Source organism: Aptenodytes forsteri, unplaced genomic scaffold (genome assembly GCF_000699145.1).
Source record: "Aptenodytes forsteri isolate BGI_AS27 unplaced genomic scaffold, ASM69914v1 Scaffold193, whole genome shotgun sequence".
Classification (NCBI taxonomy): Eukaryota; Metazoa; Chordata; class Aves; order Sphenisciformes; family Spheniscidae; genus Aptenodytes; species Aptenodytes forsteri.
In genome coordinates this window covers 11310488-11328210 of record NW_008795405.1, presented here as the reverse complement: position 1 = coordinate 11328210, position 17723 = coordinate 11310488, and the positions used below count along the sequence as shown (strand labels likewise).

General features: G+C 44.6%; 1 protein-coding gene across 1 annotated transcript in view; it reads left to right on the top strand.

Moving 5' to 3' along the window:
• The window catches only part of PRIMA1 (proline rich membrane anchor 1), a 51212-nt gene that overhangs the window by 886 nt on the left and 32603 nt on the right, over positions 1 to 17723 (top strand). The window contains exon 2 of the mRNA XM_009280956.1: positions 2763 to 2913. Within this exon, the coding sequence (XP_009279231.1) occupies positions 2763 to 2913 (151 nt within the window). The remainder of the gene's footprint in view (positions 1 to 2762; positions 2914 to 17723) is intronic.

Sequence of the window (17723 nt, the reverse complement as noted above, 5' to 3'; positions counted from 1 at the left end):
TCACCTCCCCCCCCCCCCCCCCGAAATAATATTTTAAAAGTACACGGGAGCAGGGAGTGGCTGGGCATGTATAGGGTTAATCTTGTCTGCAAAGTAATTGAGAAAAATATCCACTGGTTTCTGAGGACACTTTATTACCAGCCTGAGGTAGGAGAGCCTCCAGAGATTTAAAAGCAGTCAATAGTTCTTAAAAAAAAAAAAAAAAAGCAAGCCTTTGGTTCTGGCTGGTATTAAGTTAGAGCAATAAGTAGCAACGTAGAGTTAGAGCAATGTAGCTTTTCCGTACCAGCACTGTCTTCAGACTTAGATACACAAAGCTGCTTCTGGTCTGCAAATGAAGCTGGCTCCAAGTCTGCTCAATGTTATTCTTCCCTGTTTCTAGCCTTTCCCGTTGCACTGACTCCTGCGAGACTGTAGCGAGCTGTAGGATTCAGCAACCAGGGAACTAGGTAGGGGATGGTAATTGTAGCTAGGAGTTAATAGTTGATTCCTAATCAGCTGCTGGGGCCAGTGGAGAGATGTTACCCTACCTCCTCTGTCAGCACAGTAAATGTTGTCACACTGGTACAACTGGGAGGTACCCCAGGTGTGCCACTGCCACCGCATGGAGTGGGCGCTCTTCCTGCAGGGCTCCTCCTGGGAGAGTCCCCAACACCCCAACTCGCGTGTGAAGAGCACTGAAAGAGCTGAGACGGCATGGAGGATATTCTGCTGCCTGTGATCACTTACTTGAAAAATAAATAAGCCTGCGTAGCAGACAGATTTATTACCAGCCATGAGGGACTACGAAGCCAAGTCACTTTGATTCCTTAGAGCATTCAGAGAGTTTGTGTAAGTTCCTGGAAGCTGTCTGGGATGGTCTTTAACCATCCTCTTACTGTTACCTGATGGTGAAGGGGAAAGTTGGAAAGCACTTGTGCTGAATTTATTTTTCCCTATGTTTGGTAATAGATTTTGACAAGCTGTTTAAAGAACTGAGCCTTCTGACTTGTGCTGTGCCGAGCCATCCTTCCAACTCAGCTACGCGTAGCCTCTTCTATTCTTTCCTCCCTCTCTATGATATTTAATCAACAAAGCCCTACCTCCATTTCCCTGAGGCCAGAGTAATGCATCTTTCTGCATTTAGAAACCTCCTACGCATGTGAACATGTCCTTTGTGCAGTGATGTTGTTTTAATTAGCCACGTCTCTCTTTTTGGACAGAAATACATGAAATGACTGTACAGCTTTCCTGCAGCCAAGAGGCAGCACAGCACCCTTGGTGCCCAGCTGTGGGTGGTGGGAGAGGCTTGCTGGCTGTGCTGTGGGCTGTGGGCTAGGGCTGAAAGGGGAGAGGAGACAGACTGTGTGCCCGGAGCTGGCAGGGGAAGGGAAGCAAAGCTTAGGCAGGAGAGAGGAGGGGGGAGAAGGCAACCCTGGGTAAGCCTGGGGATAGGCAGGGAGGCAGAAGAGGCCTGCCTAAAACATGTCAGAAAGCATGGCATGAGACATCCTCTTTGTAATGACCAACATGTCATGGAAAAGAGATAATTAAATAAGATGATGTTAGGCCAAAACTATTAGGACAATAACCTGCTCAAGACCAAACTGTACAAGGCAACAGTTGAATGCTAGCATAACTATCCTTAGTTTCAGAAAGACACAAGTCTGTCCCAGGTGGTCTCCTAATCCTACATCCAAAGTACGTGTTAGATAACATGCGTATTCATCTTTTAGGCTTTGTCTCCTTAAAATTGTATCCAGTATTTTCCATCTGAGTATCAGTCCATTCAAAAAGAGCTGGCTTAGAGACCTCTGAAGTTAACAACTCTCAGAAGCTCCTGCGATGTTCAGCAAATTTCCTTTTCATTAGGGACTTACTACTCTTCATTTCGTAGCATTAGATTAGGAATTTTACTGAATATCCCTTAAATCCCTAGTCATGTAAATATTACTGATGATAAGAAACATATGCTTTTAATAAATGGTCCTTGTCAGGACTAGATCAAGCTATTGAATATATTGTATACCAATACTGGCTAAATCATTGTCCATGGCCAAGCGATGCCTACACTTGGGTTCTACAATGCCTACACTTGGGTTCTGCAATGCCTCGTCTTCAGCTTTATTACTAGCCGACACTGCATGTTATGGAGGCTACAAGTCACAGTTTGTGGCATTTCCATTTTGACCGTGTCATTGCTGTGGTCCGCAGATGAGTAAAATGTGGGCTCCCTCTCCTCTTGGTGGGAAGTGAAACGCTCTGTGAAATGCTCTCTGAACATCAAAGCAAGGCTGGCAAAGCAGAGGAGAGATCTCTGGCTTTCAGTTCTGCCATAAGGAAAATTAACATAATCCTGACCCTAACTGTCTTGTAATTTTTATTAGCTCTCTTTGGCTTGCAGCAATGACCCTGTGAATGATGCATGCTGCTGGATGGCTTTCCTAAGAAAAGAAGGCTTACGCAATCATACTGTCTGCCACTACCTGCCTTCTCCTTACCCCATAATAACTCAGAAACCAGCTGGCCAATTTCAACCAAATTTGACAGTGGAAAGAAGTCTTGAAGACACTGTGTTAAATAAACAAATAAAAAATAAAAAATAAAAAATGGGGACCATATAGGGAAGAGACCTCCTTGTAATTGCCTTTAGTGAGGAACATGAGCTCAGTTCTTACTACAGGCCTGAGGTGCCGCTCGGGTACTCAAGTCCAAGAAACACACGCATGGAAAATCAGTTCTCACTGTTTCTGCTGCTCATGCAATGACTTGTTTCTTCACAGATCACTCAGGGTGAACCCCAGAAGTCATGCTCCAAGCCTGTAGCAGAGAAAGTCACAGAGAGCTGCCAGCAAATTTGCCAGTGCAGGCCACCTCCACCGTTACCACCGCCTCCTCCACCTCCACCGCCCCCAAGGTTGCTAGTGGTGCCGAGTAAGTAGCCGCTGGTACGGTTGTGGTGTGCTGAGGGAGGGCGAAGCGACGGGGACGCCTGGATAGATGGAAGGAGAAAGGATGTGAGAGAGGGCACAGCTAGCTCGTTTGTCATTTTCCACTTAGCAAATGGAGGAAAAAATGTTCTCAGTAGAGATGGAGATCTGTTTTCTGATCAATGAATAATGCTTGGCTTTTGGAGGAAAGCCAGAGAAATTCCCTCCTTTCATTATATTATATGTGATTCCCTAGCTTTAAATGGTTCGCTAATGCCCTAGCCCTGGGAAATGCTTTCCTGCAGAGACATAGCGCAGCACATCCCCTTGAGTTACATGACCTCCTGTTTCACCAGGTGTGCAGCTTGGAGGTCTGGGTGCTCCAAGGCAAATTAATTTATAAGCAGGCAAAAATTCAAACACTCTGCCTAGACCATCCTGCAGGTTTGGCTGTCTTCAAGACACTGGAGCTTTACTGGTTCACCATAGCAGCGAGTCAGGCTCGCTGGTTTTAAAATGCTTACAACTGTAACAAAAGTCAGGGGCATGTTAGGAGTCAATGGCAAGTGAGCAGTTTTCCCACTAATGCACATACAGGCTAAGACTCATCTATTTCTCTTCATACAAATCAGTGCTCCCAAGCCTTATCCAGCCCATCCGAGCTCCTCCTAATTTCCAGCCCTGCATCCCCATGTCCTACACACCTTGTGCCTGCAGTTCCTGCTGGCTATCTCTGCCAGCTTCCTTCCACATCAGTATTCCTGTGATCCCTGACACATAGATCCTTTCTGGAGAGCGACAGCTGTGCTGGTGGTCCCCAGAGGGACAGTCCCTCCACAGTGGGATGGAGCTCGCCGGTGCTACCTGCACTGGCTGGGTGCAGGGACATGGGCTGGACCCTGCGCAGACACTTTTAGGTCCCAGGTGTTTGGTATTCCAGCAAATCTCCTTAACGCTTCTATATTTTTGCGAATTTGTCTCTCCCTAAAAGGCTGCCTATTAATTCTTCACCCTGCTTAGATAAACTCCTCTGGGAACAGTGTTGCAAAGTATATCTAGTATCCTTCTCAGTGCTTCCCCCAAGGGAAAAGAAATCATTAGGTAGCATCATTTGGCTGTTTGTCTTTATCAGCACCATCCCGAGATGTGCAGAAGACACAAAGAAGGCTTCTGCACAGCTTTTAGACAGGCAGAGGACAGGCAGTGTTTTCTCCTGTGTTTCCTGCCAGGAGCATGCTTCGTATTCGTGCCACACTGCGGAAATTTAAGGCAAAGGCAGGAAAAAACCAACAGTGAAACACTTGGGAAAGGAAGTACAAAGACAGCTTGGAAAGCAGAGATGAAAGGTTTTTATAGCAGGAAAAATCTCTTTCAATGTTCAGGAAAATGTCACGGACAGTAATATTGAAAATTCCCTTGATCTTTGTCTCAGTCAGAAAATAAAGTACTTTGCTGCTCTGTTTTCTTGTACCTGGGGTACCCCATTGCCTTGAGGGAGCTGCACTTACCCACACAAGACGTGGCAGAGCAGTGTCGGCACAGGGACCAGCCCTGCTGCTCAGCTGCGCCAGGCGGAGGGGACCGCTGCCAGGCTGCTTCCCCTCCCCGGGCTGCTGTCAGGCAGCTGGTCTGAGTATGTGGATTTGTCTCCTGTGAAGTGGGAAGGAAATCATATCAGAAAAAAAGAAGTCTGTCACACATGGCAAAAAGAGGAAAGAGAAATCAAATGGGCCTGCGACTGGGATAGCCTGGTGCTTACTCAGGCTGGATTGCCAGGTGCTAACCCAGTTCTAAAAATGAACTATATAAATCCAGATGACTAATATTTAAATAAGTTATTTCATTTCAAATGCAATAAAAAAATAGATTACACATTCCTTTCACCAGCAAGCTTTAGATTAGCAATCAAGTGCCTCATCTTGAAAGATGCTTTCATTATTATCAGCTGTCTAGGCACTGTGATTTAGCCCACATGTACAGCAATCCCCATCCTTGTGAGAATGAGCAAGCCTCGTGGTTAAATATTGATGTTATAGATGCCGCTTTTAAACAGCATTCAGAGGAGAGGGCAGTAAAGGAACACGACAAGCTATTATTAAGTGGTTGATGCTAGACTTGCACTTTGCACTTTTTAAGTGATTAAGTTAAGTACTGGAAAGACCTCTGCAAAAAAGCAGCAGCCCAGGAGCTGCAAGTTTTTTACCTTTACAAGGTACAGCGTCTGTGCCATGAGGCACTTCATAAAGATGCTGCCATTGCTGTCAGAGCTTTGTGAGCCACAAAAGGCTGCAGCCTGCTAGGCACTGTCCTTAAAAGCTCTTTTTGCAATCAAACTGAATGTTGTTGGAGGTTTAGATCATCTCTACATCCTTCTAAAACAGCTGCTCTGGTTTGGGCCTGATGATTAAAGCCAATAGATACAAAATTCCTGCCCATGCAGTTACTACAGACACTGACAGCTCAGTTATCTGCTAAATGAAGCCATCTAGTGCTCTTTGACATGTCCTGTCTGGTCTCCAGCTGCTGCTGTGGAAAAGCAGGGGACCCTCTTTGTGTCCTCTCTATCTGTCCCACCTGAATGTTTTGCGAACCCTACGTGGATGTATGGGATGGCACTGGGTAACTGTTTGTGAGCAGCTGAATCACTCACTGAAAGGTTTTTATTGTGCTTGAGGACAACTGAGGACTTTGAGGAACAATTACAGTGTATTTAGTGTCTCTTTAGACATTTCAATACTGACAGGTTGATCCAGCAACAAATCTTTAGCTCTGCTTCCTGCAGATAGATTTATACAAAATTTGTTAAATGTTGTGAATTCCAGAATTCACGTATAATAACTGGTAAATGTTGCGTTTACTCTGAGGGACAATAAGCTAATTCCCTCCACAGAAAATGAGTAGAATCACACACAACTTAGCAGTCAGTCTAAATACATGAGCGGTGGTAGAAACACCACTTTCCAGGCTTTAGGAGACACCTCGGTGTTATAGTCATGTTTTTACAGCAGGAATGTGTGGGGTGTCTTTCAATGCATCCTGAGAAGGCATATCATTCGTTCAACAATATGGATATGGGAAATTAAATTAGATCATGTGGCCCATATATTTCCAAATATGGACAACAAAATTATGGACTGGTGAATTCAGAGAATGCCTCTGCCACCAGAACTCCAGGTCCCAGGGAAGAAAACATAGACTGCTTTTGTTCTCTTTCAGCCATGACCCCAGGCCTCCTTCTCCCACGTTTTTAACTCCTTCACACAGACTGTCGGCGTTTCTGATGTCCCTTCCAAACCCTGTTCTTGCCTTCACTGCATCCGCTCTGCAGCTGTCATGGGACATTCCCTCATGGCAGCGTATCCATGTGCCTCCTCCCCGCTAAGCGGAGGACTCCTGGTCTGCCCCAGTGAATCCGTCTGCTTTACAGTATCTAAATGAAGGCTAGGATCAGCCACGCTGGTCCCTGTGGATGCTGGTTCTCTCAATACTGCTAGTTCAGCCTTATCTCCTTCTGTAAAGTGGGATACATGGAACATTTCAGTTTTGAGTTTCCTGAGCTTCATTCCAGATGCAGGTTGTTGGCGTCCCACTGAGATACTGCTGTCTTGTTTGGTATAGATGAGTACCTTACTGAGGGTCTTCAAGGAGAGGGGCTCCAGCCCATGTTAGAAGTAACTAGGATGGTGGGGACTGTGTGACAAAGTGGTGGGGACTGTCAGGAGACATGATTGCTGAGCCAGTTGCAGTTCCTCCAGACGGTCTGGCATATTGATGTTTCCGCAGTAACTCTCCTTATGCAAGCAGCAGCCTGCTCTTTAACCCATGCCTAGAAAACTGCTCGTTGACAAAGTGAAGGGAAAGCTCATGAGGCTCTGAGGGGCCTAAGGCCAACTAAGCTTAGATGCTGACAGCAAAGAAAGGAGGAACTTTCAATGAAATTGAGTGTGTTCCCTAGATGTGGCTGTAATGACCTGAAAGAGATAGAGATGCTCAGAACCTGGCCTTTAATTAACTGTTTCTTTTTCCCCCCCCCATCTGCTTTCTTCCTTGTCTCTGGATTTCAGCCAGGACTAAGGCAAGGTGGATGGAGTACTTGTTTAGGCAGCATTTCTAACCTGGCTTCACAGGCCCATGAGATTAAGCTAGTTCAAATGATGTTGACCCTTCAAAATCTAAAATACTGTTGTTGTCAACCCTCAAATACTTTGTGAGCACACAGGTTTCTCCAGGGGCATTGCAAAGAAGAAAGGACTTCATTTGGAAGCAGAAGCTAGGCTTTCAAAACAGGAAAGGGTTAAAGCTAGACATACACTGCAGTCAGTATCAGTTTTAACCTGTGTAAGGTTTGAGGAAAAAACATTTCAGAAGTGACTTCTTCAGAATGATACAAGGAAGAGAAAGGATGTTCAGCATGAACTCCTCACTTGCTGGTTAGCAACATTTGCTGTCTCTGCTCTACCCATCTCCTGCGTTGGGTGAGGAGTCCATGGTACTGCCATCCCCTCCCTGGATGATGGAAGTGTCCAGTAAAACATTGCTTCAGTCAAATTTTAGAGGAGGAAACTTAAATAAAAGTTTTTATCTGAGATCATTACAAGCTGTACTAGTACAGCTGAGTCTGGATACCTGAACCAACCTCTGACTCGTTGGATGCTTGCACATGTGTACACAGTGAGGTCTTTACAGCTCCTGACCTCAGTGGAAGTTTGCCCTGAGCTATCAGCTGAGATAAAGCACAATCCAGTCAGTGCAAAGCCAAAGTGAATGACATCACTGCAGAGGACTCTAATCTCCAGGCTGTAATTGTATGATTTTCTTTTTCAAGGTGAAATCTTTTCCTTTATCTTTGGAGATAGTACATCTAATTAACTAATTTGGGCTGATGAAAATGCCAAAATAAAAATGACCAACTGCAGGAAGGGTGCAACTTTTTGGCAACTATATTAGCACAGATGTATAGCTTAATTTCAGAAAGTGTGCAGGGTCCCTTCAGTGCAAGTAGGAAAGCTAAGGACACTCGGATCTTTTAGGACAGATGGTCACAATGTGTGTATATAGGCAGGAAGTACAGGAACAGTCTGGGACTTGTTAAACTTTGGTTTTAAGGTAACTAAAGGTTACCTTAGGTTTTAAAGCAACTAAAATTTGCAGATTTGGCTTGCTGACTGTTAACAACATAGCCTTTCATGGCAGGAACTTGTTATAGAAATAAAAACCGTATGGCTCTGGGACATAAAAGAATAAAAAAATGTTTTTTCCTTAGACTTTTCTACGACCTAAATCCTAGTGATAAAATGGACAGGGTGACCCAGTGTGGATCCAGAGAATGAGTTTGAGCCTCATGCTGAGCACTGTCTCCACATGGCCATTCAAGCAGGAGAGCTGAGCATGGTCCTGATGCTCACCACATTGCTTCTTGTACTACGTGGGTACAGATGTTGATGTGCTTGCCTACACAATGCCAAAAGGACTTTTGTCCTTGGCAGGGGTCTATGATTGTCCCCCAGGAGTTGAGGGGAGGTTGTGACTGCAAACTGAATTGAAATCCTCCTGGAGGCCACCACATGTTTTAAAACATGAGGTGCCAAAGAATTTGCTGCGGGCAGTCCGGTGTAGCTGCTGCAACGTGGGTTGAGCGTCTCAGAAAGCTCTGACTTTAAGTTTCCCTTTGGGTAGGCCTTTTGTCTTGTGAGTGCTCTGCACCTTTCCAAACAGCCGCCGCAAATGCAATTCTGACCCTAAGGGCTCACCTGGCAGGACCAGCCTTTACCTTCCGCCCTTCTGCCAGAAGGACCGGTTCTAAGTAGTTTTGAGATATTTGGGCACACTTGAGGAGTCTTGGATCAACTTCTCCCAAGTGCTGATGCCCAAAGGAATTGTTAGCAAACAGATGGGGGTGTTTCTGTTTTATAATACGGAGAAGATGTTTTCCTCCATACTTCATACCACATAGCGACTACCAAAACTGAACAGTAATGGAAGAGAACTACAGTAGCACCAAAATGGCAGGGGGCACATCGTCTCCTACACCAAGACATTTATGGTAATGACAGCTACTGTGAGAGAATATTGTTTTACCACAAGTCTGGTCCAGACAGTGATTTTTTTTAAATGCAAGCAGAATGCTGAAACAGGGAAGCCCTTTCAGTTTTGGTCACACAGCTGTCATACTGTGAATTACAGTCTTGTGTGAGAACATTGTTTATAATTTACAAAGCAAAACCAAAATTCAATTCTTGTCTTCTCCCACATACACTTTCATTTTACTGGAGGATTGTGACTCTAAGAACTGGCAGTAGGATTTTGAGGCTTTCAAATCTAAATTGAAATGCAGCCCCGCAGCCTGGAGTCATGGATGATGGCACATACAGAGTCTAGTCCAGGTCCCCATCGTGTTGTTTTCACATCACAGACACTACCTTCTCTGTTAGTACAGTGAACCAAATCATTAAGCATCCAAGATGGGATTTAGGCAGAATTCACCCACCTAAATCAGAAATGCAATGATTAGATTTCCTGCCTTAAACTGCAGGCACCTCTGATTTTATCACTAAAGACATAAAGACTTCAAAATCCTGATATTTTTTGCATTTAGCACAGTTATTTCTGGCATAGGAATAAAAGTTACAAGTCCTCACCTCCCGGTCAAAATGAGAAAATGATTTAGGGTGAGGAGATTTCTTAAGCAGCAATCAAATATGAAGATTGAAATAATTTGGACATCTGGGATGTTGTATTAAGTCTGAAGAGCTGGATTAGTGACTAGAAAGCAGGTAAGACTGGAAAGGTTCATGCTAATACTTTCATGATAGGATTCTGTTATCACTCATGCACCTAACATCTCCTCATATTGGGCTGTTGTAAACTCTCTTTCTGTCTTTGTAAAACACTGGTTATATCAGACTGTCAATCACAGCTTCCATTGCTTTCCCAATTCAGAGTTTTTCACCACAATAAATTCTGAAATGTTTTGTCAGGTCTAATTTTTATTTAGGCAAGTGATGAATCTTCCCCCTGCTCTGGGACCTTGCAGATTTGTTTTGAATTTTTCATGCAGTAATAAATCCATATTATGGAAAAATCCACTGTCTTGAAAATGCACTCGTTCATACATTTTGAAGTATTTAAAAGTAAGAGCCTCAGGCCAGATTTTGCAGTGCAGGAATCAGTGGGAGTTCTCTTATCTACAAATTAAAAACATTGTCTAATTTTGAAAAAAGAAGCATCAGATATCAAACTGATTCTGCAGTAGAACAGTCCTTTCTACTCTGAGATGCATAGTCCAACAGCTTGGGGGTTTTTTTTGTTGTTTTTTTTTTTTTTTTAAAGCAAAAGGAATTGGATAAGCTGAAGACATTAATTCCCTGTGTGGTGGCAGTCCATTTGTACATGCCTACCATTTCACTGATTAAGAAGATAACAAATCTTCAGTGAAGTTACTGATGAGTCAGAGGCTGCTGATTTACAAGTAATGGTAGGTTCCCCTACCTGTGGCAGGAGTTGTGCCTCATCTCGACAAGTCAGAAGTAAACTCTTAATTGGCACAAGCTGTTCTAGCAGGGAGGGCTAAGCAGCTGACCTTGGTAAAGCAGACCCACAGAAATGTTTGTTCTTGTAATGGTTTTGTGCATTGTCTTTGTTGTAAACATGATATAAAGGCATTGCACTGCATGTGTAATTGCAACTTACGGGTAATTTTTAAGTCAACGTAGCAGATCAAGGAACCAGCAGTCTGGACATTTGGCATGTTATCCCAAAGTGAGTACATAGTGTCCATTAATACAGTACAAACATAGGTTAATAACTGATGCCACTGCCAAAAACTGTCATAAGTAATTATGCAAGTTAATTTAACACTTCCACTAGTAAATCATATCACATTATAACCATATATATAGTAGCAAATTGTGAATTCCTAATTGTTACTAAAATGAATCGTTTTATAATATTGAAGTGTCTTTTAAATGGAGCTGATATTTCATCAGTTCATTGGTTAGAAATATTTTACACAAAAATCTGTTCCTTGACAAATGCTGCTATTAAACTGGACTTTTACCAATGGAGCAGATTCTATTGAATCATTCCTGGACATTTTCCTTTCCTTTTGGAAGCAGTGTATAATCTTATTTCATAGACACTATCAAAGGAAATGACTGTCAGTGGAGCAAAGGGAGGGTTTGGTTTAACCCTGGGTTTGATTTGGCAAGCTGCAGGTGCTCTACCTCAGCTTTACAGGGCATCATTCTGCAGCGCTGGCTGCCTACTGCTGTAGGCTTCAGTAGGGAGTGATGGTGAGCAGCATCTCTGTAAAAGCTGCCCTACCTGTGCAGGTCCAGACTTCTGTGTAAAGCCTGAGGAAAGTGCAGATAGCAACCAGTAACCAATTTGCTTGCTTTTGTGACTGTAAGGTAGCCTGTGCCTTGTCTTTTAGCTTTCAGAGAGTTACAAATGTACTCTGAGTAGTGATTGAGGACTTAGTGTGGGGCATTTGGCATGGTGAAACGATTCGATCTGTTAATGTGATGTAATTGCCATTTTAAGTATTCTATATTTTATGGACACTACATGAAAATTTATCAGTTGATAAATGTAATTTTATTTTTATTAGGATTAAATTTACCCCTGGTTTGGAAGGCATTTCACATTTCAGTTCTATTTTACTCTGGGTGGGTCATCAATTTTATTTCCCTTAAGTTGAACCTGAATACAATTTGGAAAAGGAACCTGAGTGCACTAGGTATGGGAATTATCAATTGGTCTCCTCAGGGACATTTTTAAGTGATAGCTGTAGCACTTACTTCCGGCAATAACTGAGCCATTGAAGTGATACAGAGAATAAACTATGTAATATCAAACAGGAGGATTATGTTTATATAGATGCCATACACTAACAGAAGTATCTGCTACATAGTCAGCCAGCTGTTCCCTAAAACTCGTATGACTTGCAATGTGGCTTTCTTTGTACTGTGAGCTCTTTAAAGCCATCTGTACTTACCAATCTAAAGTATACGTCTATTATAGTCACTCCTTCTGTATAGTATCTGAATGCCCGACAGGCAAACCATTAATTTTTCAGAGATGGTCACAAACCAGTGCCTTAGAAACTGCTGCTACTAACACATGGGGAAAATATTCCAAGTATTTCCAAGTCTTCCACAATCTGCGTCAGGAAATTCAGTCTGCAGTTGGCTGAAGCTGGTTTTGTATCTGCCTTCCCTGAAGGGGAACTAATTTTGAGAAAGTTTCAGGTCTAAGCTATGAGGCTTGTCCAATCTTTGGTTTTATCTGGAGGTTCCTGAGCTCTTTAAAAAGCCACTAAAGGATCTAAGAGATAATATCTTAATCATACTAGTAGCACTGAATTTTACTTACATTTCATAGCCTGTGACTTTGATGGGACCACTCGTGAATACTGCACAGCCTGAAGAAGTTGTGCAGATATGGACCTTTATTTGATCTCTGTATAGAACATTATACCACGAAAATCTGTCATCTTTCTGTGGGATTAAATCTGCCAACCCTGAGGTATCTTATTAATCGTTCTCTGGCAAAAGACTGGTCATTAATGTAGGAGCTTAGACTTCCGAAATCCTATTTCAGCTGTTTGAATTTCAGTCTGTATTATCCCTCCTTTGAAGGCCTGTTCACTTTCTTCTGCAAGAGCTGAAAGATGGATAAGCTTTCAGAAGACTTGATGGTGACGTACTGTGACTCCCGCAAAGGAGGCGTCTTGCCCACTCTGCGGGGAACGGCAAAAAGAGAGTCCAGGATGCCGCTTCTCCCTCTGCCACCGACCTGCTGGGAGATCCCAAGAGAGTCAACTACCCTATCAGCCACTCAGAGTTATCATATCTGAAACGGAGATATTTTTTCACCTCTGTAAACTTTGGATTTGAGACTAGTGGATGTCAAGCACTGAAGATTATGATTATTTTTAGGCTCAGAAGTGAACAATAACTGCTATAGAATTGATCAGCTATGTCCTGTCCTACCATTCATCGAAGAGCAGGTTGCACCACCACATAGCAAGGAGGATAAGGCATTCACTGTGCCAGGAGCAAGAGGCAGAGCCTATGGCCATGCTGTCACCACATGGTAATGAAAGAAAGGGGGCAGCCTGAGGGGCTGGACAAGAACCCATGGTGCAAAACATCACTACGTCATGTCTTATTTCTCCTCTGTCAATGATGATATAGCTTCAACAAACCCCTGGCAAAGGAGCGTGTATCAGCAGATATGGGAATTAACAGCCTGAAAGGGATATCACCATAGGTAGGTAAAGTGTCCATATGGTGCCATGACCATACCTTAACAGGCTCAGCTATACCTGCCTTCGCAGTGCCTGCTGGGGCATGGATTTCATCCAAGGGTGCCTGAGGCTTAGTAAAATCAAGGGGTAGCTTTTTAAGGGCTTTTATCACCTAAAAATGCAGATAGGTGCTGAATGAACTCTCCAAACCACTTAACTCCCAGCAAGTGTCCTAAGCCATGGCCCACTCCACCTTATTTTGGAGAGGACGGGTGCTTTCTATGTGCTGTTTACTAAGCAATTCCTTGCTGCTGACCTGAGGAGGGTGGTGGCCAGCAGGTCATGAGGGAGGACGCAGCGAGGATGAGGCCAATTTTCTGCTCATGTCTTTGCTCCTTGGCAGTCACTTCTTCATGAGATGCCCTCTGCAGCTGCACCGCCCCATGCAGGAGCCTGTCTCTCCCTGAAATACCTGGTAGCTGGTGTCGAGCCCGTCTTCTGCCCCAAAACAGCCTCTGAAACAGCCTGAAAGAAAGCCAGCTTGACTGGGGGAGACAACTGTCCAGAAAACTCATTTCTCTTCATACCTATCTTACTGCAGTGGATCTGGGAGGTTACGTTGGCTATGTGATGGAGGAGGAAAACTCTGTGGGAAAATGCATCTCCTGTCCCCAGCGAGTTCCAGTTTGGATGTGACCCTTTACTGTTTCCATTTGTCAAATTCCACTGTCAAATGCCCCAGGGCCCAGTGCCATAAGCCTGCAAAGAAAGGTAGCCCTTTTCCCAAGAGGCTTGAAAAAGCCTCCACATTTGATTCACAGCAGCAAACCTCCTCTTGCCTGTGTTGAAGTTGCTCACACATGTACTGAGCTCTGTGGGTGTCAGTGGGCAGGGAGCCCGCCACAGCAAACACCAAAACAGAAGCTTCTGATTTTTTTTCAACCTTGTTATGAGACACAGCAAGGAAGCCAGAGGTTCACACAGCGGGGTGGCTGACTGGTTCCTCGCAGAAGTGGCTGCAGGGCAGGCGTACCTGGGGCACGCTAGCAGGGGACGGGCTGCAGAACATGCTTGGTCTGCAAGGCTGATGGTTTGACACCTATTACAAGTGTTAAGTTTATCCTTAAAAAGTGTTGGAATTTCACTTGTCCCTGTGTGTCATACTCATTTTTAGATCCTCTCTAGGAAATCTGTGCCAGCCAAAGCAGAATGGGGGAGGGACATATATAGATATCTGTATGTATGTATGTGTGCATGTGTGTGTGCTTGTTGAATACTGGTGGAAAATGCTACTATGCTTTCAGGTATCAGAGCGCCGAAATGACAAAGGCAGACTTAGCATGAATGTTCAGTGTTTTCAGGCCTCTTTTCTCCAGGATGCTCTTTTCACTGCTGTAACATGATGGGGTCCCACAGTTTGCTGGGCCAAGCAGATGATCCTCAGCACTGATTTTCCCTGCTGAAGAATAGCCCATGCTTTCTGCATGCGTCGCTCGCTGCTGGAGAGCCGGGCTGTGTGTTTGTGCAATGAAGTGGATGGTACTGTGCTGGCGCATCTTTGTGCCTCTCAGTGGTGCCTCTGTTCGAGAGAACTGAGAAGTACTGTCCCCAGGTCAGTGCCATGCTGCTGCTGTTCTGCTGTAGACCGTGGCCTTGCTGCTGTGTTTGCTTGAATAGGTAGTTGACGGGAAGGTCAGGGAAATACAGCTGGCTTTTGTAGAAATATAGATGAAGTACTTATAAATTTGCCTATTTACCCTATTAGAGAACTGGGAAAGGAATAACAACAGTGCTGACGTGCAGCCTTGTGTTGCACGTTTTATCCCTGTATCTTGCAACAGTTTGAAAAGCTGGGACTACTGTCCCCATCCTGGAGAAGGAGAATCAGAGGCTGGGGGTGAAGATCTTTCCAAAATCACCCAACAAGCAAGGTTGCTGAGGCTGGAACCCACGTCTTGAGAGGAATTTCTGTCCTCTACCCACCGTGACACTCTGCCTAAAGAGAGGTTAAAGCCTATATCATAAAACTCAGAAGATTAAACTTAAGCTTGTATATCTACATTGAAGCACCCAAGTTAAAGCATTCTGGCTGTCAGTGCTCAGAACCTCTGGAAATCAGGTCACCTCCTAAAATAAATTCAAGGGTACTAATTTAACAGCAAATTTTCAGGCAGTTGTGACCTGTTTCTTAGAGGCACCAAATACCCACTGATCTGATCGACGATTTCTGTGTTCAGAAAGCAGGCCACCAAGTACAGCGGGGTTGACCTGAGCGACGGCTCTCACGGGGAGGCAGCACTTAGGACTATCTGGGAGTGTCACTAGGACTATCTCGGTGCTGCCCAGCCTGGCGCTGATCCACGTTGCAGAGAGTGGGGAAATGTGATGGTGCCCACGAGGCTCTCCAGAATGACCGTGTTGCTGCGAGGAGGAGGCTGCCTTGCAAGGCACAGGCTTCAATTCTCATTTGATCGGGACAGAAACCAATAGTGTGTGATTTAATCGTGGTAAAAATAATGCCGTCCTTTTTGCTGAGGGAGAATCAGATGGCGAGGGAGAAACGGCGTCTCATCGGGAGACTGCTGTTTAGAAAAACATGTGACAAAGTCAGATCAGAGGGCAGTAGCTGACGTGGGCGTCCATTGTAAAGATAAATGCCAGAGCCGAGTGTTAACACAGAGGCTAGCTATGATGTAATCTCCTTAAAAGCCTTTTTTCCACAAGGCCTTTAAATGCTACTGCTTCTCCAGATCACGCTTTAGAGAACAGACTCTCCCTCTGTGCTCGCTAACCCCACTCTCCTCCAAAAGACCTTGGCAGCTGAAACCATGTTTTGCTCCTATTTGCGGGGCCATACCTCAGTTCTGGTGGGTCCCATCAGCTCCACCGACAACCTAATAGGATTACGGCTGGCAGATCTGGCCCTCAGCCTGCCGATCGTTCGGAGCACAGACTTTCCCTCCCTACTTTTTTTGGTAGTCCTTTGACTGCTCTGCTGTCTGCATCATTATAATCCTTCCATAAGCATGTAGGACTCTGAGCTGAAATACTAGTCTTCCTCTGCAGCCGTGCCAAAACCAATATAAGTTATCCCACAAGCTTAGCATCAGCCCTTCCTGGGCACCCTATGGGATCCCACCTCATTTCTGTCCATAGGTCTCGGCCGCACAGAGCTCCTGGGCACGGCGTCAGCGTGCCGGCTTGGGGCAGAGATCTGGTGCCTGCCTGGGAAGTCAACAAGGCAGTTTGCTGCTGCCGCCCCGTCATGTAGTTATGGCCAAATCCAGTGTTTGCATCTGACTCCCAAGGAGGAGGCAACACGATCCAGAGGATAGGACTGGCAGGGAGTCAAAAGGCATTTTGTTTCCTGGCTTTTTCACTGAGCTGCAGTGACTTTGCACAAGCCACTTCCTCACAATGTGCTTCACCGATACTTTCATCTGGTATTATTTTTATTTTGGTCCTAATGATATGTTCATTTTCTAAAGGACTCTCAAATCTGCCAGGGAAAGCAGCTGCATGAGACTTAACCAAGACAGGACAGCAACATGGGACTTCCGTGAAATCCACTGCAAAACCCAAACCTAAATGTGTGCAGGTTCAATAACCTGTAAAGCTTAGATCTTAAGCACCACACTTAAAACTCCCCCACCCAGCTCCTCTCTTTTCCACTGGCTGTATCCAGACTCAGTTTTTTTCACTGGTGGTTCCAGTCCTATTTCTTGCAATGAGCCATGCACTCCTCTATCGCCCGTGACCTTCAGAGAACTCCTGCAGAACTGCCCCTTTCCTCTACCTCCTGAAAACTCCAGTCTCCAAAACTAAGCACAAAGCTGAGCATGATTCTTGTTCCAGAAGGGAAGTATTTTTAGAAAGAGGGAGAAAACTAAGGAGATGAGGGAACTGACGGTGTAGAATAACAGCGTCTACAGTGTAAAAGCTGCGGGGGAGGGAATTTCTCCAGCATCATCCCACACATGTTTTTATTATAGCAGAAGTTCCCACTGCGTAGTGATTGCAGTATCCCCCTTAAAAGTGTAGTAGGAACATATGCACAGAGCAGCTGCATGATATAAACTTGTCTGCAACATAATGTGATAAACAGAAGTATCATCTGCTACAGGAATAGCTGATTTCCACCAGTATTATTTAACCTAGCTACTCCAGGGAGGCAGTAAATCAGGACAGGCTTTCTGCTGAGCACACCACTATTGCCTGGTAGTAGTTGTTTACCCGACTAGCTCATGGCACTCTGGAAATGGTCCTAAGTTTACAAGCAACAGGAAGGGCACAGATCTATAAGGAAGTAAAAAAATGAAAGAAAACCAATGTAGATTTTTCTTCTGGATCAAAATTTGCTCCAAAATTAGGTGATTCTTGTTTTCTTTAAGCCAGTCTATTTCACATGCTTACAGTTGCAGCCATGCTCCAGAGGTGAGGGTGGTGGGATAGGATATTGCTGGTCTAAAGCAGTTCTTCGGTCTTTCCTTGCTGGGTAGCATCTTCCTCCTGTGCCTGTTCTCTGTGGCAGGATATCAGGGAGTGGGTCCAGCAGAGCAGCTTTC